General features: G+C 39.9%; 1 protein-coding gene and 1 long non-coding RNA gene across 2 annotated transcripts; both read left to right on the top strand.

Annotated features, from left to right (window-relative positions):
• The first annotated feature begins 2549 nt into the window (after nucleotides 1–2549).
• On the top strand, nucleotides 2550–3699 carry LOC148157775 (uncharacterized). The gene is made up of 3 exons (XR_015764326.1): nucleotides 2550–2773; nucleotides 2843–2913; nucleotides 3236–3699. It is a non-coding gene; the product is annotated as an uncharacterized LOC148157775 (long non-coding RNA).
• A 975-nt stretch (nucleotides 3700–4674) lies between these two features.
• Nucleotides 4675–6148, top strand: LOC148157774 (zinc finger MYM-type protein 1-like). Its single transcript, XM_088008487.1, has one exon. It carries the CDS (start codon nucleotides 4961–4963, stop codon nucleotides 6146–6148), a length of 1188 nt encoding a protein of 395 aa, XP_087864613.1. The 5' UTR covers nucleotides 4675–4960.
• The last annotated feature ends 20717 nt before the right edge of the window (nucleotides 6149–26865 follow it).

Below are 26865 nucleotides of genomic sequence, written 5' to 3'. Positions count from 1 at the left end.
TCACTTCAGGATGACACAGGGACACCTATAAAACCAATTTTAACTGAGGTTGCACATATGTGCTTCACAGGATTTTTTGCCCACACAATATTTTTTTTTCAGATACATAATGTCGTTTTGCAAATTAAAACCCTCTATGGCAGGGGTGCCCAAACTTTTTGAGAGCAAGATCTACTTTATCTCTCAACAGCCGCCCTAGATCTACTTCATGACACAAAGACATAAAAATTGCAAATTAAACTCTATTGACTTATTTTATATGCGAATATGCATCAGTTATAGCAGAAATAATAAAGTGACAGAAAACCTATAGCAGTTTCTTCCTCAGTGAGATTCTGACACTGGGAGCAGGTTACTGGTTTCTCAGTCAGAAGCTGGTTGCAAACCTGACGCCAGCAGGTGTCAGTCAGTCATGGTAGATCTGAAATTTGGTTTGATGACCTCAATATGAGAAACTAACCAAAGAGCCCAGAAAAGCTAAACGCAAATCTTTGGAAGTCGGGATATAATTAATTTAATTTCACACAATTGTCGCTGTAGAATTAGTTAAAACTTAATGAAATATATTTGTCCTATTTGATGTTTGTTGTGATTAGGGCTGAAACGATTCCTCGAATGATTTGAGTACCTCGATTACTAAAATTCCTCGAGGAAAATTTACCTGCCTCGAAGCTTCGTTAATTTATGTTTTATTAGTTAGCGCACCGTGTTCCGGCCGGGACTTCATTTGCGTTGCGCGGAGCTCTCACTTCCGCCTCTGAGTTGTTGACAAAAGCCAAGTCTCAGCGGCATAAAGTCCAATCTTCAAGATTGGCCCGTGGGGATTTTATTGATTGATGATAATGCCCGACTTTTTATCGTTTTTGGGGAACCAATAAGCATCCTTAAAATGACTGGGGGAATGCCTGGAGTACGGCAGCATTTCTCCTCCGGGGCTGCTGGTTGAAAGCGAACGGCGGGAAGAGCGCTGAGGTGAGCGGATAGCCTGAACAGGGCGGGCGGCTGAGTAGCTGATGCTTACCGTGTAAATGTAGCTTTACCGACGAACCGCACAATAAATTTCATATCCCGGTCTGAAGAAACGGGTGGCGGAGCGCATCGTACATGGCTGGTAGATGAGTTTCTGAGTGTGACCAGTGAAGGTGTCGTAAATATCCCGTATTGCTTCCCCCCGTGTTCGTCCCCCGGTCTAACGGTTCGTCAGTCCGCTGGTCTATTTCCTCCCCTCCACCCCATGTTCGTTCATTCGCCCTCTCCTCCCACTCCAGGCGGCATTTCCCGTATTTTCAAACCCAAAGCGTGACAGGTTAGGTGGCAAGGTGAGTTTAATTAATCTATTAAACTCACTGAAGATGAATACATAAACTAAAAGCTGGATTGTAGACATTTTTATAAGCATATTTGTGAGCCTGCCTCTTTGTTATTAAATTCAATATAATTTCAGATTTTTCTATAACTTTTCTTCTGGTTAACTTAGAAAGTGAGCTATTATTGTTACAGGTTAGTTTTCTAAACTACAAAAAAGCAACTGTTAGGGATGCTCAAATATGAAAAATTGGACTGATATTGATATCTGATAGTAACACCGGTATTATGCCAGATTTACCAATATTTCATTTTATAATTTTTTTTTATCCGATTACTCGATTAATCGTAAGAATAATCGATAGATTACTCGATTACTAAAATATTCGTTTACAACAGCCCTAGTTGTGATGTATACTCACATATGAACGAGGTAATTAGTCTAAGTTTGTCGTTTATTAACTACAGCGGGTGTAAGGAGCCACAGCAAAGATAAACAAAGGTAAAACAACCCAAACAGGTGATCAACTCTAAACCACTCCTACCTTTTTACTTTCTGTCTCTTTGTCGTTTAAGCCACCCGTGCTGTGGCAACCGCCTGGACCCGCAAGCCGAGCAGAGATTATGTTAAAAACACAACATTCAGTCCGTTACGATATCAGGTTTCCAGGCTTGATATTTATTCCTCGATTATTAATAAGCCTCTCATGGACACAGCGCTGGTTGAGTAGCTAATTTAAACTCCTGCTCTGCTCGTCAGTCAGTCTTTGAGTCGCCTTTTTTGTCTTTTTTTTTTTTTTAATGGGACCGAAACGCACTGAATTGCGCAACACCTTGTTCAAACAATAATTACTGAGATTATTAATTTTAACACGTCTCGTTGATTTTTTTAATAATTATTCTTTTTTAATGAAGCTACAAACGTTTAGGATCTTAGAGAATAATTTTGATAAGCCCGTCAGAAGAGGAAGTGCTGGTCTCAGCGTCCTGGTGGCGTTCAGATTGTCATCTGCCGAGATCGACTCAAAACCTTCCGCGATTGACCGGTCGATCGCGATCGACGTATTGGGCACCCCTGCTCTATGGCATGGCATTGCCCTCGGGCAACAAACCACATTTCTGTACCTCACGTTGCTCCTTTATTTTATTTTTTGGGGGGAATGATTTAAAATACCTCTAGACATATTTTTGTCCAAATAAAAGAGGTATTGAGGTTCATGTGACCTTTTACTTAGAAGAGTGTAACCCAAGTGAAATGTTGAGTTCCATTTTCTGGTTCGCTACTATTGCCCTCCAAAATCTCGCGGTAGTTTGATTATATAACTGCAATTCTCGCGAGATTTACTAAGCAGCCAATCATTGTTGAGCGTTTGAGTCACATGTACCACCGTCAGCTCATTTGTTGGGTATATTAGCTGGAGCAAAAAGCATGGAGGGTTAGAACAAGTTTGGGAGAGCAGAGCTGCAGGTCGGTTAAGCGCAACATTCTGTTTTTCTTTAACCTTGTATGATGCTGATAAGATTGTACTAACTTTAGGAGTCTCCGATCGTAAGCTGAGGGATAAAGAAACACAAAACCGCTTGTATGCCTTATGAACTGCGGAATTGGTGAGTCATTTTATAAAGACTTGGTGTTAATTGATATCAATTCGGATGCTCTATTGCTACTCTGAACAAATAAACTGGAGAACAATGAGATGCCTTAAATATTAAAAATATTTGCTTATCTTGATGATTTTTTCATTGTTGTTTGTATGGAGCATATTTATTGACTTTTTATGAATAAGATTTATTTAGAAAATTTGTACTTGGAAATGCATTGATTAGGATTATTAGTGCAATGAGTGCCGATCATATTTTTTGTGTGCACACTGGAATGTTTGATTATATATATATATATATTTGAGACTGGTCCTGCTTTATTGTACAGGCCAGGTTCGATGGCGAGCTGAAGAATCAGGTCCAAGAGCCTAAAGGATTTCACCTGTGGTGTTGAGATTTGGTTTCCCCGCCAGGCTGGTGGAAGGCTTCCTGCAGCCCATGAACAAAATTGTTCCCACTCTGATCTGACTTTTGTCAGCATATGAACTGCAGCCCTTGAACAAAATCGTTCCCACTCTGATCTGACTTTTGTCAGCATATGAACTGTAACAGGCGCTCTAAACTCACCTGATCCTGTTGAACCGCCTCAGTTCAGGGGGGTTTTATGAACTGAATGGTGTGGCTTGTTACTGGAACTGTGGAACTGATTTGTTTTTTTTATTTTGTTAATTTAATTTGTTTTCTCTGTGTATTATTTCCTTTTATTTTAATATGGCCATTTAAATATTTTTTTCTTTCTTATTGTAATGTAAATAATTAATCACTGTGAATACAAGGCACTCGCATCTGCAACTTCTAGTCTGTCTACTCCTTCCTGAGCCATATCTAGACTTCTAAGAACTAGCCCATTGACTTTGTTGGTCATGATCTATTTTTAATTATCTAGAAATATAGTATACTGGTTACACAGATATGCTACAAGAGGAACAGTCCTTTTTATGAAGCGGAGGTGCATGCTACACCTTGCCTCCTACTTGTAAGTTATACATCACTTTTCTTCATGTTTAAATTTGGGTCACTCTAACTAAAAATATTTTAATATCTGTGAGTATGTAAAGAAGCATTATAGATCATTTCAAGACAATTTTTTTTATAATTTATATGCTAAAACTGTTTTTTGTTTGTTGCCTCAGGGCAACATTGCGCAGTTAGGGCCCTTTTGCTCAGACAATATTATTCTAATGCAATGACATGCAATTGATTACAAAATAATTATCAAAGCCAATTTTTTTACTTTATTATTGACTAACAGTAACAGGAGATAGATGCAAGATCGTTTCATGGACAAAATGTGCATGGTTCATAAGCTGGGGTCATTCCCAATGAAAACATGATGATCCATTGTACAACCATTATTTCATTGTTTGTTTATCCTCAAAACTAACTTCAGTCCCAAAGGGTGAAGAGCTGGTCATCAGTGAACAAATGGCCCCATTCCAAGGCAGGCAAAGACTGAAGCAATACCTGCTAAATCCAAATATACGGGTCTGCAGGGTACTTCATATGGCTGGTGCAGATGGTGTTCCTTACAACTTGAAAATCTACACAGGGCAAGCCGTACCACCACCAAATCTACCAGATATGAGAGCTGGTGGAAATGTTGTCCTTTACTTGGCTCAAATTCTACCAAAACAATCAGAACTACAAACTCTTAAAAAAAAGAACCTGCAGCCCTAAGTCCTGTCACTGATGTGAATCTGGTCGCTACAACCTGGGCCGGATTTTAGCAGGGGCTTACCGGGGCTGCAGCCTAAGGGTCCCGGCATTTCGGGGGCCCCGAAGGATGTTTTATATTTTTGTGAATGGATAGTGTCAGAATTTAATCAATGACTACGATGATTTTGACAGCACCAATGAAAAATGTTCCAATTTGTTCTGGCAAACGTCCATCTTGAATGCTTGCTTGTTATTGGTCCACTTTTGACGCATCTGACGCATTGGGGAGGAGGAGCGTCAAGGGAATATTATTTTACAATGGCGGACAACAGAAAATATGACAGCGGAGCGCAGAAAAGAAGGAAGAGAAAAGAAAAAGAGCATTGCGCCAAACTAAATGCCTAAACTGACAGGCTTTTTTAAACCTGTTAGCGGAGATGGAGCAGAAACATCATTATCCCCTGCTCCTCAAACCCTTAGCTATGCTAACACCGGCACTAAGATCCCGCCAGAACCTTTAACCGTGACTGAGTCGGTGGCTGGACTGGCGTCTGTGGAGTCAGAGTCGGTGGAAGCGGGATCTTCTTCCGCAGATGGAAAGACGACTGTGGATCCGTACAGTACCGATCCAGCGCGTTGGGGGGAAATTGACGAGTCCGTGCAAGCTTACTGGGCTGAGCGAGGACCGGAGAGCTGTCAAAATATGAATGTTGGCTTTCAAGCATCAGAACGGGCGTACAAGCATCAAAAGCGTCACTTCTCCAAATCTCACTTTAAACGCAAGATGTTAAACGGTGAGTACATCGAAAGACCGTGGCTGCTCTACTCTCCATCCACCGGAGCTGCATTTTGTTTTGCATGCCGCATTTTCAGCAATGCTAATACTCAGTCAAACTTTGAAACTGGTTTCAGTCACTGGAAGCACGCAACTGAACGCATGAGAGAGCACGAAAACAGCGAACATCATAGAAAAGCAATGCTGACATATGTTTCACTTGCAGCAGCCAGCGGGAGGATAGACACAGAACTGCAGAAACAATTTGAATCTGAGTGTTCATATTGGACTGAAGTGTTGAGAAGAGTTGTGTCTGTTAAGTTTTTAGCAGAGAGGGGACTGGCTCTGAGAGGAGCCAGTGACAAATTTGGAAGAACTGATAATGGGAATTATCTGGGAATACTGGAGTTAATCAGCGAGTTTGATCCTTTTCTGAAGTCTCACATAGAGAAATATGGAAATGCAGGTTCAGGGAAACCCTCATATCTTTCTTCCCAAACATGTGAGGAATTTATTCAGCTGATGGGTGATTGTGTTCTATCAGAAATAGTGAGTGAAGTAAAAATGGCAAAATACTTCTCAATCTCTGTTGACTCCACACCAGATGTGGCACATGTTGATCAGTTAACATTTGTGTTAAGATATGTGTCACCTGAAGGACACTCGCAGGAACGCTTTCTGAAGTTTCTACCAATTGAAAGTCATACTGGGGAAGCTTTATGTGCGACTGTACTCAAGGTTTTGGAAGAGATGGGGATTGACATTGCAAACTGCAGGGGGGAATGCTGCCAACATGTCAGGAGTATATAAAGGACTACAAGCACCTATGAAAGAACTCAACCCACTAGTTGAATGGGTTCCATGTGCTGCACATACCCTGAATTTGGTTGGAGTTAATAGTGTTAACTGCTGTTTTGAGAAAGCTGATTTTTTCCAGTTTGTGTAAAACTTATTTAACTTTTGTTCCAAGTCGACAGCAAGGTGGAAGGTGGTAACAGATGGACTGCAGCCTAATGCAAACAAGCATTTCGAACACTAGATGGGCTGCACATGCAGATGCCACACAGGCAGTGCATATTAACTATGCAAACATTCAAAAATCATTGAAGAATATTGTAAATGACACAAACCAAAATGCAGCAATAAGAAATGAAGCAAGATCACTTGATAAAAAAAATGGACAAGCTTGAAACAGCTTTTATGTGTACATTTTGGCATAGCATTTTGCAGCGCTTTGAAAAAGCAAGTGCAGCTTTGCAGTCTGTGGAACTGGACTTGTGTACAGCTGTGGATTTGGTGGGATCCTTGCGGGAGTACATTGGAGGTCTGAGAGATCAATTTGATAGGTTTGAGTCTCAAGCAAAGAAGTTGTCTCCAACAGTTTCACAAGCTTACAGAGTTACTGGTCGAAGATCAAAGACTCCAAAACCATTTTTTGGAGAGGGCGCCACCTCAGAGGTTGACTTATCAGCTCAACAAAAGTTCTCCACCAGTGTTTTGTGGTGGTTGTTGACAGATTGCTTTCTGAAATCAATCACAGGTATATTGCACATGATAACCTCAACAACACTTTTGGCTTCCTGAACAATTTCACAACATTCACAACATTTTTGCCTTTGAACAACATTCAAAGGCAAAAACAGGTTCCATTACAATAAACAATCCAGAGTTACTGAATGAAAACTTCCTGATAGCAAGGCGGCTAGCTGGTTACTGCTAGTTCTGATTGGCTGTTTCTGACTCAGCGGAGTAATTATGCAGATCAGGGAGGAGATCGATTATTTTTTTTAGAGATTATCTGTCTCATGTTAGGACAGCGAACGTTTTAATACATATGTAAAATTTATGTTTTTTTAAGTTAGATGCTGCAGCTTTAAGCAGGTTCGGTGTGAGAGTCACTACCAGGTGGAGCAGAAGCGGCGCTCTGTCTGTCAAATATTACTACCTGTAGCGAAGCAGCCGTTCAACAGGAGAGCAGAACCAACGTCTTACATCGCAGCTCGAAGACTTAAATAATTTTGCGGGTTATTTGTTTAGCTTTCTGACCATAATGCTAATCCGGGTGAGTGTTTGTAGCTGTGCGCTGCTTTACCTGCTATCTGATCCTCCATATGTCTTTTTTACTGCAGTGAGCCTCGATGTAGCCAATCTCCATCAAGTATGGCATTGTTTTTATGTCGTATTAGCTTCGTTGTGTTGATGCATTTTGACCTGCTTCAATTTTCCGCCGCAACACGCAAACTTCCCCATTCACTCAGTGCGTTATAGTTACACATCGCTTAGGATTTGTTGCTGCGCGTTTGCGCAGAGTGAAGGAAAGAGGAGACCAGCTGCACAGGCAGGCTGCGAAATGAGATGATCGGTATCGGCAACAAGAGCCAATGATCGCCGATCACCGATCATGCACTTTTTCACGAAAATCGGCCCAATTATGATCGGTGACCGATCGATCGGCAGACCTCTAATATATATATATATATATATATATATATATATATTTTTTTTTTTTTTTTTTTTTTTTTTTTTGACTCTAGCCCAGGGGCCCCCATCCTGACTCCAGCCCAGGGGCCCCCATCCTCCAAAATCCGGCCCTGGCTACAACCCATAGATAATCAGATTTAACAGATGGTGATTCCCAGGTACGCCAATAATCAAGTGCCAAAAATGTGATGCACACTTTTTTTCACATCAGCAAGCAATTCCTTCCTGATGTTTAACATATAATAGGGAAAAAGACTGATTTCAACATCCTTAATGATTCTAACTCTGCCAAACATACACGTACAAACACACAAATGCTCGTTTTAGTAATTTGCGCAAATGTACCATTCACTAATGAAAGTTAGTTAGTTTATTTTATATTTGGTGAGTTGGAACCATGTTTGATTTATTTTTGTGAAAAAAAAGTTTTTTTATGAATATAGTTTTTGTTTGATTTGTATTTCGGTAACACTTTATTTGAAGGGGGTTGAATAAGACTGACATGAAACTGTCATAAACACCTGTCATGAACATGAATAAGCCTTCATGAATATTTATGACTGTTGTCATAAAGCGTCATTCGATAAATTATGACACTTTTAATACAAAGTTGACATTATTCAAAATGTCTTTGCTATGACAACTTGACATTAACCAAGAAATGTCAAGTTACTTTTATACTTGCTATAAAAGTATTATTGATTGCACTTTAAAAATTAGGTATCTTTATCTTATTAAAGGTAAAGTTTAAACAGTAATGATTTCCTGGTTAATGTCAAGTTGTCATAACAAAGACATTTTGAATAATGTCAACTTTGTATTAAAAGTGTCATAATTTACCGAATGACGCTTTATCACAACAGTCATAAATATTCATGAAGGCTTATTCATGTTCATGACAGGTGTTATGTCATGTTTATGACAGTGTCATGTCAGTCTTATTCACCCCCCTTCAAATAAAGTGTTACCTGTATTTCATTTCTTATAATCACTGTAGAAAACTTGGCGTTTTAGACCCCTTGTAGCGCAATGTTGCCCTGAGGCAACAAACCCAAATCCGGTTCCGGGAGGTGTCAGGACCCAATTTTATGATTAATATGTAATTAGGGACCAACAAGCTTCCAAAGAATGCAGGAAAATATTTTTTCCCCAACAAAATAAAAAGTCATGCCATAGAGGGTTAATTAACACAAAGCTTTAGCCTGTTATAGCCGCCGGAGAGAAACTTGATGTGTGAATCAAACATAAACTGGAGATGCGCTTTTATTTTGAAAAGAGAGCACCATAACTTGTGCTGTCGCACACATTAAAATCGAGTGCAGGCTGGCTTTACTGCCATTTCCAAAGAGACGGCTAGCTTTATCCCACTGATAGATGGGGTTTCCGATGCTGGCTGTCGGTTTCTAAACACTTCTGATAATGCTGACATTACTGTAGGAGCGCTCACGATGTCATTTAAAATATTAGTTGAGTCTGTTAGTCACTGGCACTCAGCTATTTTTCTGTCTGTGAAAACCCGCCTACTCCTGCCTGGGGTCCAATCAGAAACTGAAATTTTAAGTTAACTTCCGTTGCAATCAAACTCTGTCAGAGAGTTTGATAGTACGTGTAAGAGAGTTTGACTGTGAATGTGAGAGACTTTGATAGCGAATGTGGGAGAGTTTGATAGTACGTGCAGTGATGTGTTCAAGACCACCTAACCCGAGACCAAGACAAGACCAAGACCAGAGTGTATCAAGACCGAGACAAGACCAAGACTTTTGGGGTCCAAGACCAAGTCAAGACCAAGACCGAGGGGAGTCGAGACCGAGTCAAGACCAAGACCAGCGGCACAATAAAATGTAAAATATGATCGAAATTGCTTCTCAAAATAATCTGAAAGATCCATATTCCCATAAAAACACCTAGATATTAAATATTTAATACATTTTACCAGAATTAAATATTCCATTTCTGTGCTAAAATGTGTGATGGTCTTGTGCCATCCCAAAAAACATAACGCCCTGGGCATTTGCCCATATTGCTCATATAAGAAACCACCACTGTTGCACCATTAAACATAGCAATTGAGGCAATGCCCTGGCGGTAAATAACGCTCAACTGTGAACACTGACCAAGAAGCAACAAGCAAGAAGTAACCAAACCGAAGGCGCTCATCGTGACTGTTTTCACTCTCTATCCCAGTACATGAAGCCAGGTAGTCTGACACCATGGCAGACATTACAGCTGCCACTTTGAACAAAAACAATGAAAGAGCAATGTGCATGCTCTGCGTGCTCTTTCGTTCTTGTGTTTTAGTTATTTGTTAATTTAAATACAACGTACATAATTAAATAAAATAATGATGCAGTGTACACAGAGCATTACAAGAACAAAGAATGGGTGTTCTGTCAGGTCAGATCGTCATATGCTTAGCACGAACTCATGGTGTTCTGTCAGATCAGCATAGGTTGTCAGATAGTCATACCTTAGCTCAGACATGCATACGCTGTCATTACCATATGATTTTATTTAATCAGCAACATAGAATCATGACGTAGATCATTATTAACAGTTGTATGGCATCCAGCTGCAGCCAGACCTGCTTTAAATACAATTTGAAACCATGACAACGCATGTATATCTATCTAGTTATCATATTATGTCATATTATAAACAATTTAATGACTTATTTTCGTCATAACTTGTTGCATATTCTGACAACTCCACTGACGGTTGGACTTCTTAATGTGCATGCGCTGGCATGATACTCACTGCATGTATGCTATCCTGACAGCGTATGGCTATCTGATAGAACACCGGCTGTATCTGTCAGACACGTCTTTACCATATGATTTTATTTAATCAGCAACATAGAATCATGACGTAGATCGTCATACACTTTGTTATTAACAGTTGTATGGCATCCTGACTTAGCGGTTAAGTGAGTTTTACACGGGTGTGTGTTGTAGCTGACTCCAGCAGCAGCCAGACCCTGCTTTAAATACACATTGAAACCATGACAACACATGTATATCTATATAGTTATCATTGAAAACAATTTAATGACTTATTTTCGTCATAACTTGCTGCGTATGGTGAACTGACAACTCCTCTGACGGTCGGACTTCTTTATGCGCATGCACAGGCATGGTACTCACTGCATGTATGCTATCCTGACAGCGTATGGCTATCTGATAGAACAACGGCTCTCAGCGACACTCCAGTCCTATCTAATAAGTAAAGAGCCGTGGAGAAGAATCGACTGTTTCTGAATGTCACCTCACTACATTGCAGACTTTTGGACATAGCGTTGTCCCATATATGCGACAAGTCAGTCTACACCTCCGCACAATAATTCAGCGCAGTGAGTGATAACATTTTTCATCACAATGCATGTGTCTCTGTACAGCTAGCTTTGCTAACATCACGTTAACGGAGCTTACCTTTCTTTGAGCTACTTTTCTAAGTGACGAAAAAAGTTAGACGTTGTCCCCACCATCTGTGAAAGCGAAACGATGTTGAGTTAGCTGTGGCCATCTTTAGATATTAGATATTAGGTTGGCTTAGAATGATTCCAAATAATGTATAGGAATGACCTGGTGCCGTTACATGTCAGTCATCAGGGAGAGTACCTGGGGAGGGCAATCAGTTATCAGGGGGGGCACAGCCACCAAGCCGCTTTTCCCCAAACACAGAAGCTGACATGCAAAGAGCCCATTACATGTTTCTGTTACTCTCCCCTCCCCACCTTTCACTCGCACGCAGCGCTCCAAGACATGTGCAGTGATTTTCTCTGAGCGGCAGAAGATGTCTGTCTTATCATCAGTAATAGAATAGCGCTGCATAAATAATAAGAAATCCGATGGCCACAGCTAACTCAGCAGCGCTTCGCTTTCACAGACGGTGGGGACTACGTCTAACTTTTTTCGTCACTTAGCCATTTAGCTAAGTAGCCAACGCTACTTAAAAAAGTAGTATAGAGACACATAGGCATTTGTGATGAAAAAAAGTTGTCACTTACAGCGCTGAATTATTGTGCGGAGGTGTTGACTGACTTGTTGCATATATGGGAGAACGCTATGTCCAAAAGTCTGCAATAAAGCTATGTGACATTCAGAAACAGTCCAATTCTTCTGCACGGCTCTTTACTTATTAGATAGGACTGGAGTGATTGTTTTCGTTCAAAGTGGCAGCTGTAATGTGCCATGGTGTCAGACTGCCTGGCTTCATGTAGAGGGAGAGAGGATGAGAACAGTCACGGTGAGCGTCTTGTGTTTGGTTACTTCTTGCTTGTTCCTCCTTGGTCAGTGTTCATAGTTGAACGTTATTTACCGTCAGGGCATTGCCTCAATTGCTAAGTTTAATGGTGCAGAGAGTGGTGGTTTCTGACAGAGCAAAATGGGCAAACACCCAGGGCGTTATCTTTTTAGAGAGGGCACGGATTATAGCACAGAGATGGAAGCAAAGCAGAACAAAGAGTTTGTTCTGCTTTTAATATTGGTAAAATTGATTAAGTATTTAATATCTAGGTGTTTTTATGAGAATATGGATCTTTCAGATCAATTTGAGAAGCAATTTTTATCATATTTCACATTTTATCATGTCATGTAGCGCGGGGCGCTGGTCTTGGTCTTGACTGGGTCTCGACTTCCCTTGGTCTTGGTCTTGACTTGGTCTCGGACCCTAAAAGTCTTGGTCTTGTCTCGGTCTCGATACACTCTGGTCTTGGTCTTGTCTTGGTCTCAGGTTAGGTGGTCTTGACCACAACGTAAGGCTTTTCCTCACCTACCTCCCCTGACCGCTCGGGACTGCTGTAGTGTCACATAAACTATATTTGTATTGCAATACACTGTAGAAGCAAGAAAAGCCATTGCACTCTAAACATGTGGCTTCAACAATTTCTGCAAGTTACAAAGCAAACTTTTGTGATGTTGTAAAGTACAGGATATTCCGGTGTCTGTCTGATTTTGCTCAACAAGATCTGGTGCCCATAACAACGTGCTGTGATAATGTGAAGTAACTTTCCTTATATAAGCCCCCTTCACCTATTAACCTACCAGTTTGTTGTGCATTGACACCATATTAACAAATTGAGCTGAACTGAGGAAACCAATATCTCTAAAAAGAGGTGTAACATAAGGATCCTGGTCTTTTACAGAACACTAGAGCACAACCTGTTCTATCTAGAAGAGAAGTAAACCTTGTATGTTCATCCTAGCATCTTCAGTTTTATGTTGTGTGAAAAACTCACTAACCTGTCTGACTCTAGCACTATCCAGCTGATGAGGTAAGGAGTGTTTGCGTCGACCGGATAAAGGTTTCTCTGCCACTTCACCGCCGCTGATGATGCTCTCCACAAACAGCTCATTATCCTCTCCCACTGATTCCAGACAACTGCTGCCACCTGAGGAAGAATAAATACAATTTTGTATTTTGTACAGAAATAATCAAACTCAACATAATTAAATATAATAATTATAATATTCTAGAATTGCATCATTCAGGGAGGCAACATGTTGGAGTCATTCTGTATTGACTGAGATGTTTTTCTTTTTCAAACGTTTTAAGTGTCCAAAAAGGTAACTTGAGAAATGTGATAGGGCATAGGTACCCTTCTCATGGATCTAAAGAAGGGTGCTCAATATGTCAATCGCCATGGCAACGGGTGTGGTTAAGTGACAAAGAGTGAGAGCGTAAATAGATAGGAGTGGTTTTGAGGTGATCACTTGTTCAGGGTTGTTGACCTTTGCTGTGGTGCACTGCAAACACTGTAATTTCTGAACATTCAATAAATGACAAAATTGGACTAATTACCTTGTTTGTTTGCGAGTATATGTCATTGACAATAAACATCAAATAGGAGAAATATATTTTATGAAGTATTTAACAAGCAAGTGGCTTCTACTGCGATAATTATGTGAATTGCCTAATATAAAAAAATATATATGTTGCTGGACTTATGTGCTCGTCATGGATTGTCCATAACGAACACCATGTTGAAGCATAGGGGTGTCCATATGTGAACTTGGCACCAGGACACTTCAGGCCGCAGTTCAATGATCAACTTTGTCGTCATTTCATCGGATCTGCGGCCACATGTTTTGGACAGTAGGGAGAAGAGAAGTGCGTAATTGTCCACCGAGTACTATCTGGTGGTGAGTTGGCTCCGGTGGTGGGGGAGGATGCTGGTCAGATCTGGCAGGCCCAAACGTATCGTGAGGGTCTGCTGAGAACATCTGGCAGAGTCTTGATTTTTTTTTTTTTTTTTGTTGTTGTTCTTTAATAAAGTTACAAACTTTTTCATAAGTGAGCCAGAGGAGGAAGTGCTGGTCTCAGCATCCTGGCGGTGTTCAGTTTGTCACCTAATGCCGAGATCAACATGTTGCGCCCCTGCTCTAGCAAAGCACGAACAGTTTAGAAACAATATAAAATGGGGAAAAAAGCGACTTATTAACTCATTAAGTCGTGTTTTAGATTGCTCTTGAAAAACTAATCAGTCACGGTTGTTTAGTGGGTGCACTCACAGCTGCACAGTGAACCCAATGATTCTTTACAGCAGACAGCCGCTCCCCTCTCTTGCAGGTACTGCATACCCCCGCTAAATCTTTTAGGGGTACGCAGTACCCGACCGTACCCGCCTACTTTCACCCCTGGTTTTATGTTGTGTGAGAGACTCAGTAACCTGTCTGACTCTAGCACTATCCAGCTGATGAGGTAAGGAGAATTTACGTTGACCAAAGATAAGGTTTCTCTGCCACTTCACTGCCGCTAATGCTGCTCTCCACAAACAGCTCATCCTCGTCCACTGACTCCACCCAACTGCTGCCACCTGAGGAAGAGTTGGACTCCACCAAGGCTTTGTCACCAATTCTGTTCATTACTTTCATGGACAGAATTTCTATGCACAGCTAAGGTGTTGAGGGGATCTGTTTTGGTGGCCTTAGGATCGCATCTCTGCTCTTTGCAGATTATATGGTCCTACTGGCTTCATCAGAACTTCAGAAGATGTGCTTTTTGGTTCCTCTTGTCAGTCTGCAATTTCTCATATTGAGGTCCTGAAACCAAATTTCAGATCAACTATAACTGACAGACACCTGGTGTCTTCAGCTTTGCAACTAGCTTATGACTGAGAAACTAGCAACCTCCTTCCAGTGTCAGAATCTCACTGAGGAAGAAAGTGCATTAGATTTTCTATCACTTTATAATTATTAATAAAATAAGTCAATAGAGTTTCATTTACAATTTTTATATCTTTGTCATGTGGTACATCTCAGCTGGCTGGTGAGAGAAAAAGTAAATTTTGGTCTTAAAAAGTTCTAAACTGTTTATGTAAAGAACTTATGATGGATGGTTGGATGCACAGATAGACGGATGGATGAAAAGTATTTATTTACCTTGGGATTGGCAAGTTAGCTTCATAGGTGTAGAACTGCAGCAGCATGTTTCTGATGCCTTCCCCTGATTGAACTCCTCTAGGTTCTCCAGCGGTGATAACTGCAATAACACACAGCTTTTCTCTAAATTGTTCAACAATAAATAAATGTTTTGGTAATGTTCTGGCCCAGGAACAGATCAGGATGCAGGGCCGGCCCAAGCCTCCATGGGGTCCGAAACGAAATTTGGTTTTGGGGTCCTCTAGTTCTGCTAACAATGTGGACTGGCTGCAATCAGCAGTCCGATCATTAGATCATTCACACACCTGCTACAAACTTATTGGATCTCTGACAGTGCTGTTTACATTATATAATTTGATTTATCGACCAGTTGATTTCTGGGCGCCGATTTCCTTAATTTTGGGGGATCAAGATTGGCCGATACTTACGTGTGAAGCCCATCTTATCCCCTAATCTTATCTTCGTCAGCACAGATTTATAAATCAGCCTCTGTCCTCTTCTGCTCTGCAGTGAGAAGTTTGACTGACAGACTGGCCCAACAGGTCAGGTCTGAACATTTGCAGTTAACAATATTCACCCCACTGTTGCCAACTCAGCGACTTTCTTGCTATATTTAGGAACATTTCAGACAAAAAAATTCATATCAGTTAAAATCAAAATTGCAGGTCAGGCTTTTTAAAGATCAGTAGCCAGGGATAGGCCAGAAAACTGCAATCGGTGCAGCCCAACTTAAGATGGAATACATACACATACATTCATGGCATTCTTTGATTAAATAAATTCCTCTTAAGCTTTACTCCAATAGCTAACATTTTAATTTACACCACCAGGTGAGTCTTTCTTCCCTGGAATATGGATTGGTACTGGACTGATTCTGAGCCTTCAAATGATTTTAACAGAAGTTTCACATAACTTAGAAGTTGATGTAAAAATAATGTTTGTTTTAGCTACAAAATTATTATACTCAGCAGCAAACAACATATGCTCAACTTACTACAGCATAGTAGTAAGTAGTATCAGGCTATATAGCTGCTACATCGATGTAGCAGCTATATAGCCTGATGTAAAAACATTTTGCTAGACAATGTCAAACATTGAGAAGTTTTCATTATTGTCATCAAACACGTGTTTTGAAGCTAAAAATACCTCAGAAATATACAGAGCCAACCATGATAATCAACTCATTTAAAGTTTAAACTTAGTTTCACACAAACACAAAGACATAAATGTCTGGTTGTTGAACTGGACCGTTCCAGTTAGCTATCAAGCAAATTTTATATTAGCAGCTTTACAAATCTTTTACATTACATTACATTACCAAGGCACATTAAAACAAACCTTTATCTTGGCTTTTTTTCTATTCTTCCTCTTTCTTTTCTCCCTCCCTGAAGAATAAGTTATTTTTTGAGACATTGTTGTGCTTACTTAACTTCTGGCCGGAGCTTTGGACGTTTGGATGCGCTCTGCTCATTGCATGGCAGCTCATGTTACCGGCGAAGCGTGCAGTACCTACCGCGACCACCAGGGGCCCCCAAGAGCAATTTTGTTTTTTATTTCTATCAATAAAATAATAATTTCTACATACATTATCAAATATATATTATCGTAAAAACAAATCACTTAATAGTGAAATTGTGTGTTTTTGATATTATAATGACATAGAAATTAGTACTCAAAAAAAAAAAATCAGTTCCACTGAGGGGGCCCCTTAGTGGCCTTGGGGCCCTAAGCAGCAGCTTACTGTAGTTTGCTTATGCCTTTGGCCGACCCTGTCAGGATTGATTAATGGCAAAAGCTAAACATGCTGCTCCAGTTATCCAGTTAATAGTAATATAAAAAATAGAATTACATAAAATAAAATTGTACAAGTGTTTTTATTTCAACTAAAAATATTAAAGATAAAATTATATGACAGAGAAAGATCTGTCCAGGAAAACATGCCGTGCAGTTTTCATAATCCTACTTTGTTAGAAAGTATAAAAATGTTCTAGATACCCTTTGGGGGTTTTCTCAAAGAAACTATACTCAAAGTGTTCAACTGCATACCTGCCTTTGGCACCATTACTCTGAGCCAATGTTGGTAGTGGTTTTCTATAGAGTCAACACTGCAACACTTTTTAAAAACCTTGATTAACCAGGAGACTTATTGAAAACAAATTCTCATTTAGAATAATGAGATGCAGGTTATTTCTGTGATTTTAGTACTATGACAATAAACTTCCACTATATGTTAAATAATCTGAGTTTACCAGGGAGGAATTGTTAAGACCAGTGGTGCTACTGAAAGTCTGGGAAAAGCAGTGGGGTGCAGCCTGAAACAGGGATGAAGAAGATCTGCAGGTGCTGATGAGGTCCGGAAGGCTTGTGGAGGGAAAGAGTTCAAAATCCACTTTTGACTCCTCCTGCAGGGACACGAAAAAAACATGCATATTACATAGAAAAAAAATCGATAACACTTTATTTGAAGGGCGTTGAATAAGACTGACATGACACTGTCATAAGCATGACATAACACATGTCATGAACATGAATAAGCCTTCATGAATATTTATGACTGTTGTCATAAAGCGTCATTCGGTAAATTATGACACTTTTAATACAAAGTTGACATTATTCAAAATGTCTTTGTTATGACAACTTGACAATAACCAAGAAATCATTACTGATATAAATTTGTTATGAAAGTATTACTGATTGCACTTTAAAAATTAGGTAACTTTATGTTATTAAAGGTGAAGTTTAAACAGTAATGATTAAACTTAGTTTTTGGCCGGTCTTAGTTTTTGGAGAAAGAAACCTTAGAAAATTCTTGTCGACGGGGGTGGGGGCTGCTCAGTCTTCGAAACTGTCGAGCGGGGGGGGGGGGGCGACGGCAACGACACATTCGCGCTTTTAGATAGATTTTTACCCAGAATGCAAATGGAAAAAAACGTGAGTGAAACAGTGACTGGGACTGACTAGTATATATTCCATTGAGGGAAAGTTAGTTTCACATCTGATCAAGAGCCCCCTGGTGGTTGAAGAAAAATCCACATATAAACTGGAAAATACAATATATGAAAAAAAACACTGAATGCTCTCTGGTATGAGGAGGCGGGCCGGATCCGGCATTGTTCAGGGGGCCGGACCAAATGACGTGGCGGGCCGTAGTTTGGGGACCCCTGAAATAAAGTGTTACCAAAAAATCCATGTGTATTTTGTACTTTGAACACAAAAGCAGATGATAAAATTCCAATGAATTTGAAATGTGAAGTTCTGCTCTGGGGATGACTGTAGCAGTAGCATTACAAACAGTTTGTAATGAAACATGCCCTGGAGAGTGGCCAGTGATTTTTTTACTGGCCACTCAGACATTTCACCAACCAGTGTTTTTTTCTTTCAATTACAAGCCCCACTAGTACAAGCAAATGACATAAAACACATGATTTATTCTTAACTCTGGGCTGCACAGTTTGTAGAGCTGTTGCCTTGCAGCAAGAAGGTTCTGGGTTCGATTCCTGGCCCCGGTCTTTCTGCATGGAGTTTGCATGTTCTCCCTGTGCATGCGTGGGTTTTCTCTGGGTACTCCAGTTTCCTCCCACAGTCCAAAAACATGACTGTCAGGTTAATTTGTTCAGTTCCTGAACGTGTCATAATTGGCCTCTCCAAATTGCCCGTGGGGGTGTGTGTGTGTGTGTGTGTGGGGGTGTGTGTGTGTGTGTGTGTGTGTGTGTGTGTGTGTGTGTGTGTGTGTGTGTGTGCGCATGGTTATACAACCATGCACACACACACACACACACACACACACACAGAGACATACGTCTCTGTGTTGCCCTGCAACAGACTGGCGACCTGTCCAGGGTGTACCCCGCCTCGCGCCCGGAACGTTAGCTGGAGATAGGCACCAGTACCCCTCCCCACCCCACTAAGGGACAAGGGTGTAAAGAAAATGGATGGATGGATTCTTAACTCTATGAAAACCAATTTACTGGCATAAGTTTACCAATACATACACAGCAAATTTGGAAGTGTTCAGTCAAATCCTACAGAGTTGAATTCAACATTTTGAAAGTGTCTATATTGGTCCACTCTGGATATTATACTTTTGAAAGTGTTATTTGTGATATAGTTGAATCAACACTGAGCAGTTGAAATTAAACACACATCAGTGTTGACTTACTCAACACTAGTGTATTTTGTCAAAAGTTAACACTATGAACGTGTTAATGTAACACAGAATGGTGTAAAGTATATATTAACATAGAAATCTGAGTTTTGAAATACTACTGGCAGGGTATGCTGTGGTGGTGCAGGGGTTGAGCACAACCCACACTGGAGGCTTTAGTTTCCAATGCGGCTGTTGTGGGTTTGCTTCCTGGTCTTCCCCTTCTCTCATTACCCACCTTTTTTTGTCAGCTTACTACCAAATAAAAGCCACTAGAGAATTAAAACCTTTTTTTTCCCCAGAAAGTACTGGCGATCAATAATCCCCAAATTCATTTTATAAGAGATTAGGTGCCACTTGAATCTACAAAAACACCAGCACCAGTTGCAGTATGTAATCTCCTTTTATTTCAAAACATCAAACGGCACTGAAAGCACTACTGGTATGGAGTGTGGATCAGAACGCAATTTATATAATCTTCACCTCCCACCCCCACCCACCAAAAAAAAAAACTTATATTCTTTCTATCAGTTTAGTTTTCTTAAGATAGTTTATTAAATAACGTAAATATTCAGAAGCAGAAGAAAACAAAACATCTTGTATTTTTAACTGTAACTTATTCTTTAGAAGTCTACATTCTAACTTCCTTCTCTCCTCAGAGTACTTAGGACATAACAACAACAAAACATGTTTTACTGTCTCTTCTTGAAAACAAAAATCACAATTACCTGATGGATGTTTCCCCATTTTAAATAGTGTACTGTTTAAACCTGTATGACCAAAACGTAACCTGGATATAATGTTTTCTTCTTTTCTACTTCTTCCTGTTCCCCTCATGACACTAACTTTCCTTTGAATACTATAAAGCCATCTACCCGTTCTTCTTCCCATTATTTCTGCCATCTTTCCTTAACCCAGAGGTTCCCAAACTGTGGTGCGCGCCCCTTAGGGGGGGCGCCGTGTCATTGCAGGGGGGAAGCCGTCTGGATGAAAAAAAAGAAAAAACATGAACACTGTATGCGCTGGGTTTTTACCTTAGAATGGCCAACTCTCTGTTATTCCTATGTCAATTTGATACAGTAGAGGCTTCCACACTTCCCATATTTGTGTCCTCTGTCACTTTTATCAGCAGTTAAAACTGTTTAATCCGTTGTTAACATGTTGTAACCTGTTTTTCCGAGCCGCCTTTAAACGCAACATGAGCGCTATGACGCTTGCGCTGGGTTTACACCTGTGAAGGAGACCTGCTGCTGCTGTGCAGAGCTAGTAGGTTTGTGTTAGAATCACGTAAGCAAACCAGCAAAATGCAAAGAACTTTTCAGTTTTTCCCTCCAAACTAACCGACTGAGTTGAGTAAAGCTGTTGGATGCAGGTAATGTTAGCTAAAAGATGACTAGTGTTGAGATGCTTTACCAAGGCTGAGAAAGAGTCACATGCTGTTAGACAAAGGGCCCATAGTAAAGAGTTACATTTTTGATTCTGTTAGACACCAAGGTCCGTTTCTCACGAGAAACAGAAACTTATCAGGCCACAGAGTCCATATAATCAGCTACCCTCCTCTTTCTCTTCAGACGCTGCACATACTTTTTTAGAAACTCTTCTCGGATGTAATGGTAAAGGGTCTCCTTTCAGCGCTGAAAGTTAATAAAATAAGTAAAGTCTGAATGCTGTTCTTGGCTGATTTTATGCTCCGTGTGTCAATACAAATTATGATTCTTCGATTGAGATTCTCATTCTCTACACTAGCTAATATCAATACAGAACCTTAAACATATCATTAATCATAATAGAGAAAAACAAAGGACTCACAATATTTCCCTGAGGCATTCCATTTTCAACAAAAAAAAATTCTGACAATTGTTGACCTATTCTTACTTGTATAGATCTATTATGTAAGAAATCTTTTATCCAATTAAACATTGAACCTCTAACCCCCATTTTCCTTAATTTAATTAAAAAACCTGCTTTCCGCATCATATCGTACACTGTAAAAAAAAAACGGCTTCATTTTACGGTAAAAAACTGGCAGCTGAGTTGCCAGAAGTTTACCGTCTTTATACGGTAAAATTCTGGCAACCAAAACTGCCAGTTTTTTACTGTATTTCTAAAATACGGTAAAATTCTGGCAACCAAAGCTGCCAGTTTTTTACCGTATTTTGTAAATGCAGGATTTTACCGTATTTTTAAAATACGGTAAAATCCTGGCAACCACAGCTGCCAGTTTTTTACCGTATTTGCTAAATGCAGGATTTTACCGTATTTTTAAAATACGGTAAAATCCTGGCAACCACAGCTGCCAGTTTTTTACCGTATTTGCTAAATGCAGGATTTTACCGTATTTTTAAAATACGGTAAAATCCTGGCAACCACAGCTGCCAGTTTTTTACCGTATTTGCTAAATGCAGGATTTTACCGTATTTTTAAAATACGGTAAAATCCTGGCAACCACAGCTGCCAGTTTTTTACCGTATTTGCTAAATGCAGGATTTTACCGTATTTTTAAAATACGGTAAAATCCTGGCAACCACAGCTGCCAGTTTTTTACCGTATTTGCTAAATGCAGGATTTTACCGTATTTTTAAAATACGGTAAAATTCTGGCAACCACAGCTGCCAGTTTTTTACCGTATTTTGTAAATGTAGGATTTTACCGTATTTTTAAAATACGGTAAAATTCTGGCAACCACAGCTGCCAGTTTTTTACCGTATTTTGTAAATGCAGGATTTTACCGTATTTTTAAAATACGGTAAAATTCTGGCAACCACAGCTGCCAGTTTTTTACCGTATTTGCTAAATGCAGGATTTTACCGTATTTTTAAAATACGGTAAAATTCTGGCAACCACAGCTGCCAGTTTTTTACCGTATTTTGTAAATGCAGGATTTTACCGTATTTTTAAAATACGGTAAAATACCGTACTTCCTAAAATATGTTAAAAAAAATAAAATGTGGTTTTGCCGTAGTAAATACGGTCATGCTGACTGAGGCATAATATCTACATGAGTGAAAAACACATCCAGACTGTATGATATATTGACATTTTATTGTAAACCCTCCCCCCCCCAAAAAAAACGTATGGTAAATTACTGGTCACTGTTCCTACCAGAATTTTACCATACAAATTATAGTATAACACACAAGGAAGTGTAACTTGTCAAGCATTTCTATACAGAAAGTTATAAAGAAAATAATTTCAAATTAAACAAAAATACAGATTACGAGTAATCCACTTAAAGAAACAATTTCTATTTAAAAAGTCAGTTAAAAAAAGAACTGATTCTATTTTCTGTCCAGTTTCCTCACGGTATTACTGAGATCTGGAAAACAAACAAAATAAACAGTATGTGTCCACATAAGAGATAACATATTGTAGAAGAAAAAATGGTGATAAAAGGATTCTTGTTCTGGGTTGAGAGTCACAAGTTGCTGAGATCAGACTTTGCTCAGGATGGTTGTAGTCTTCCCAGTCACAGGTTGAAATTGAGACTCGCATGTTGTCAATCGGGTGTTTCCTCTCTGCTGGAAAACAAACAAAGAAAAAGTTAGAAAGATGCACTACATGAACATCTTATTCGCTTAAATGTTTGTTTCACCTTTGTTGACTTGCATATGGACACAGGTACTTCAACCAGGTGGTGCGATCATTTCTGACTGAAAATTCAGTAGTTAAACCTTTGTTTGTTGTCAACAGGTGTGATCCTCTGGTCTGCAACCAGACAAAATACACAAACAAAAAACAAATAAAAACAAATATAACTGTTTTAGGCAATTTATGAAATAGATACTCACCATTTATCTGAGTCTCATGAAGGCCAATAGGTTGTCTTCAACCATTTATGTAAGTTACATTTCCTGCAAGCTAGCAGAAACAAAGCTGTAAATGTGAACACTTTTCATACAGGCAAACAAATTGATACAGCTGAGACAATTTATGCTACGTTAGTTTTTCTCAGTCACTTTTGGTGCATTTCTCAAGTCATTGTTGGCATTTACAAAACAGTAAGCACATTTCTCAAAACAATTTGTAGAAACAGGAAAAATAGCATTTGTTTGCTTTCAAAATCCTTAGTTCAGCTCTTAAAATTCTGTCTGTTAACATATCAGTGACTCAAAATAATAAGTTATAGTTTCTCTATGTACAGTTAAGACAGTCAAATTGATTAGTCATGGGAAAAGACTACAAAAGGATCATTTACACCAGTGTTTCTCAACCCTGGTCCTCAGCGCCCCCCTGCTCTGCATGTTTTAGATGTGCCTCTACTCCAGAACAGCTGATTCAAATGATTGGATGACAATCAAGTACTGCAGAAGCCTGTTAATCAGATACAATTCAGGTGTGTGGCAGAAGGGAAATACCTAAACCTGCAGGACAGGGTGACGCTGAAGACCAGGATTGAGAAACACTGATTTACGCTTTTGCCATAATTTATTCATGGACCATGCCTTGGTGATTCAGAAAGAAAAAGACAGAAATGCAGAGAACAAAAAAAGTAGAAAAGGAGCCACAGGACAATCTCCTCATGGAAAACTGTACAGTGCTGTAGAAATTACATTACATTTTAATTTCCATAGTCACTTTGTTCCTTAACTCCACTGAGGAATCTTTTTTCCTCAGTGGGGTTAAGGAATGAACAGTAGGGTGGGAGGACCTCCATCAGCGTCATGTTGTGGGTCTCAGCCATGTCCTGATGTTGGACTGATGGAAACTGGCAGATGTCCTCAGCCTCTTCTGACTCTTCTTCTGCTTTCCTCCCAACTATTTCCTCCTCAGCCTCACTCCTCTTCTTCTCTCTGGCTGTTCACTCTGTCCAGATACTTGTTCATCAGTTCTCAGACATGTAACATTGTGCTGTGTTCTGGCTATACAGAGCATATTGTTGCCAACTGATGGTTCACAAGATGCACCTCCAATCTGTTTCAGAAAACTGGTTGATCGTTGGTTGAGCTAATGGTTCATACACTGACCTGTTAGAGAAACTCAGGACTCACTTGGGAGCAATTTACCAATTCAGGACAGATTTAGAAAATAATAGAATATAAATTAATTAATATATGGTTCACATTATGACAACTTTAAGACTTATGCATGTTAAGACTTACACAATGAACTGATGCTATTTTGGAAGTTGAGAATTCAACACAGACACGTTGTTGTCCTGTTGTCCTCATTTTCTGTATACACCCTTTATCCTCCGGGTCAAAATGACCCGTCTTCACTAAACCCCCAATATAAGCAGCTTAATTGAATTTTAAACACCAAATTCTATCTTGTATATTGTCACTCACCACAAAATGTGTGAATACTTGACTTTTCCCTCTCCACTTGAATTTCTATAGCTTAAGAAAAAAAATGTGCAAAATGAGTTTCGAATGCATTTTTATTCATCAAAGTGACTAATTTTCTTTTACTTTTCTCCAGTGAACAAGAGGATGTACAATACAAAAATATGAAAAATAACATAACCCATTCAACTAATTGGCACATGTAGGGCAGTATGCAAGTGCACAGCCTTTGCAGATATATTTCTTACACCTGCAGCACACAGTATGTGTTTTACAGTCTGAGGGCAGAACTGACATCTCTTCCTCTTACTTGGCTTAGCTGGGGAAGTGGCTGTGGTAGATGGATCCTCAGGTTGATCAGGAGCTGCTGCACTCTGAATAGCTTTCACAACTGCTGCTGAGGCTTCTGTGCGGGGGACATGCTTCCTTCTTTCAATGAGTGGAGTTACAAGTGCCTTTCCTAGCTGCTCCAGGAACACCCTCCTCTTGTTGTGCTTATGAGACATCCAGGTTGGGTTGATCTCTATCCAAATCACAAAGGCATTGTAGGAGGACACATCAATGATGTTGTGGAAGATGACCAGGGGCCAGCGGGCAGTCATTCTTCTGCAGCTATATGCTCCAATCACCTTATCTAGGTTGTCCACACCTCCTTTGTTTTGGTTGAATTCCAGGATGATGATTGGCTTCCTGTCCTCACAGTCACTATTGGCTTCCTGTCCTCACGGTCACTAGTGTCGCCGTCTTTGTGCAGTGTGCTCAGAAGAACTACATTCTTGTTTTTCTTTGGGAGGTAGGAAACTAGAGTGGTGGTGGGTGTGAAGGCAAACTTTGAGGAGAAGACCTCTCTCTCCTTTGACCCAAGCAGTGCAGGTGGGAGCTCAGACTTGTTCTTTCGAACTGTACCAACCATGGTGATCTTCCTCTTCAGGAGCTGCTGTCCGAGTTCATAAGAGTTGAAGAAATTGTCACGTCACATTGTGACCCCTCAGTCCCTCTGTCACATCAAGCACAACTCGCAACCCCTGGTTCTTCTCTGGGCATCCACTGGTTGACTTCCCAGTATAGACTTGCATTTTCCAAGCATAGCTTGATTCGGAAGCCACCCATGACTTGATCCCATATTTTGCTGGCTTGCTGGGCATATACTGCCGGAAAGGACAACAACCTTTGGACAAAAGACATTAGCATCAGTGATTAGTATCAGTGTCACAGAAAACAGTCAAAGAAATCAATAGTGAAAATCACTTTTATTACAAATATGAAAATAGATTACCTCTAAATGGAACCAGTTGCTCATCCACTGTTACATCAGGCTCTGGATTGTAGAGGTAGGGCAACCGCTCCACCCACTTGTCCCATACCTCTCTTATGGCTGCAAGTTTGTCTGTCATACATCTTGCTGGTCTTGATTCACGGTCATCAAATCGCATCAGTCTTGAGTAGGTGTGAAAGAGTTTGAGTGGCATTGTGGCTCGGAAAATTGGCCTTCCACTCTGCTTACTTCTGCTACTGATTGATCTGAGACACAACTAAAACTTTGTAACATTTTATGGTTTGTAAATAACTCTGTGACCTTGATTTCAACTCCATTTGCCTCACGGGTCATTTTGACCTGAAGACCATCTTTGTACCTTTTTTTGTACAGCTTACATGGAAATGAGAATAAAAGCAACACTGAACTTTTTCTATTGTCTGGGCCAATCTAGGAAAAGTCTTAAAATCTCAAGTTAAAAAAATTACATTTAGGGGATTTTGGGGGGGGGTTAACACAGTGGCGGGTCATTTTGACCCGAGGACAACAGACAGGACAAGTCAGAGATTTAACTTGCATGCATGAACATTTCACACTCAAAGTAATTCAAATTAATTATTGAACCAAACTTGGAAAAAGTTGCTTCTGCCATTAACAATAACTTTAAGCACATGTAGTCTAAAGTAGACCAGAAATATAATCTATGCAGCCGTTCCTACAGAAACATTAATGGAAGTGTTGCATCTGTGAAGATTAAATGTTCCGTATAGTAAAAATATATAGCTGCAGTGCATATACATAAACAGCATGGCTCAGAAACTACACATTTCTTTGTCAGTTGGTTAAAGTTAGCTAACTTCAGTTAAAACCGTGAAAGGGACTCACCTGTGATGTGTTGCCCTTCTCCTCCTGAACGTGCAAAAATAGCAGAAATTTGATTTCAAAGACAGTAGCAGCATCTTGACAAGGACCAGGCCTACTGGGCTCTC

Source organism: Poecilia mexicana, unplaced genomic scaffold (genome assembly GCF_051168715.1).
Source record: "Poecilia mexicana isolate PSO_F unplaced genomic scaffold, ASM5116871v1 scaffold_9, whole genome shotgun sequence".
NCBI lineage: Eukaryota > Metazoa > Chordata > Actinopteri > Cyprinodontiformes > Poeciliidae > Poecilia > Poecilia mexicana.
The sequence above is the reverse complement of the archived record's forward strand: the minus strand, read 5'-3'. Positions and strand labels throughout refer to the sequence as shown.

Coding starts and splice junctions, on each gene's coding strand:
- LOC148157774 (XM_088008487.1), top strand. CDS start 4,961: ATGCCTAAACTGACAGGCTTTTTTAAACCTGTTAGCGGAGATGGAGCA.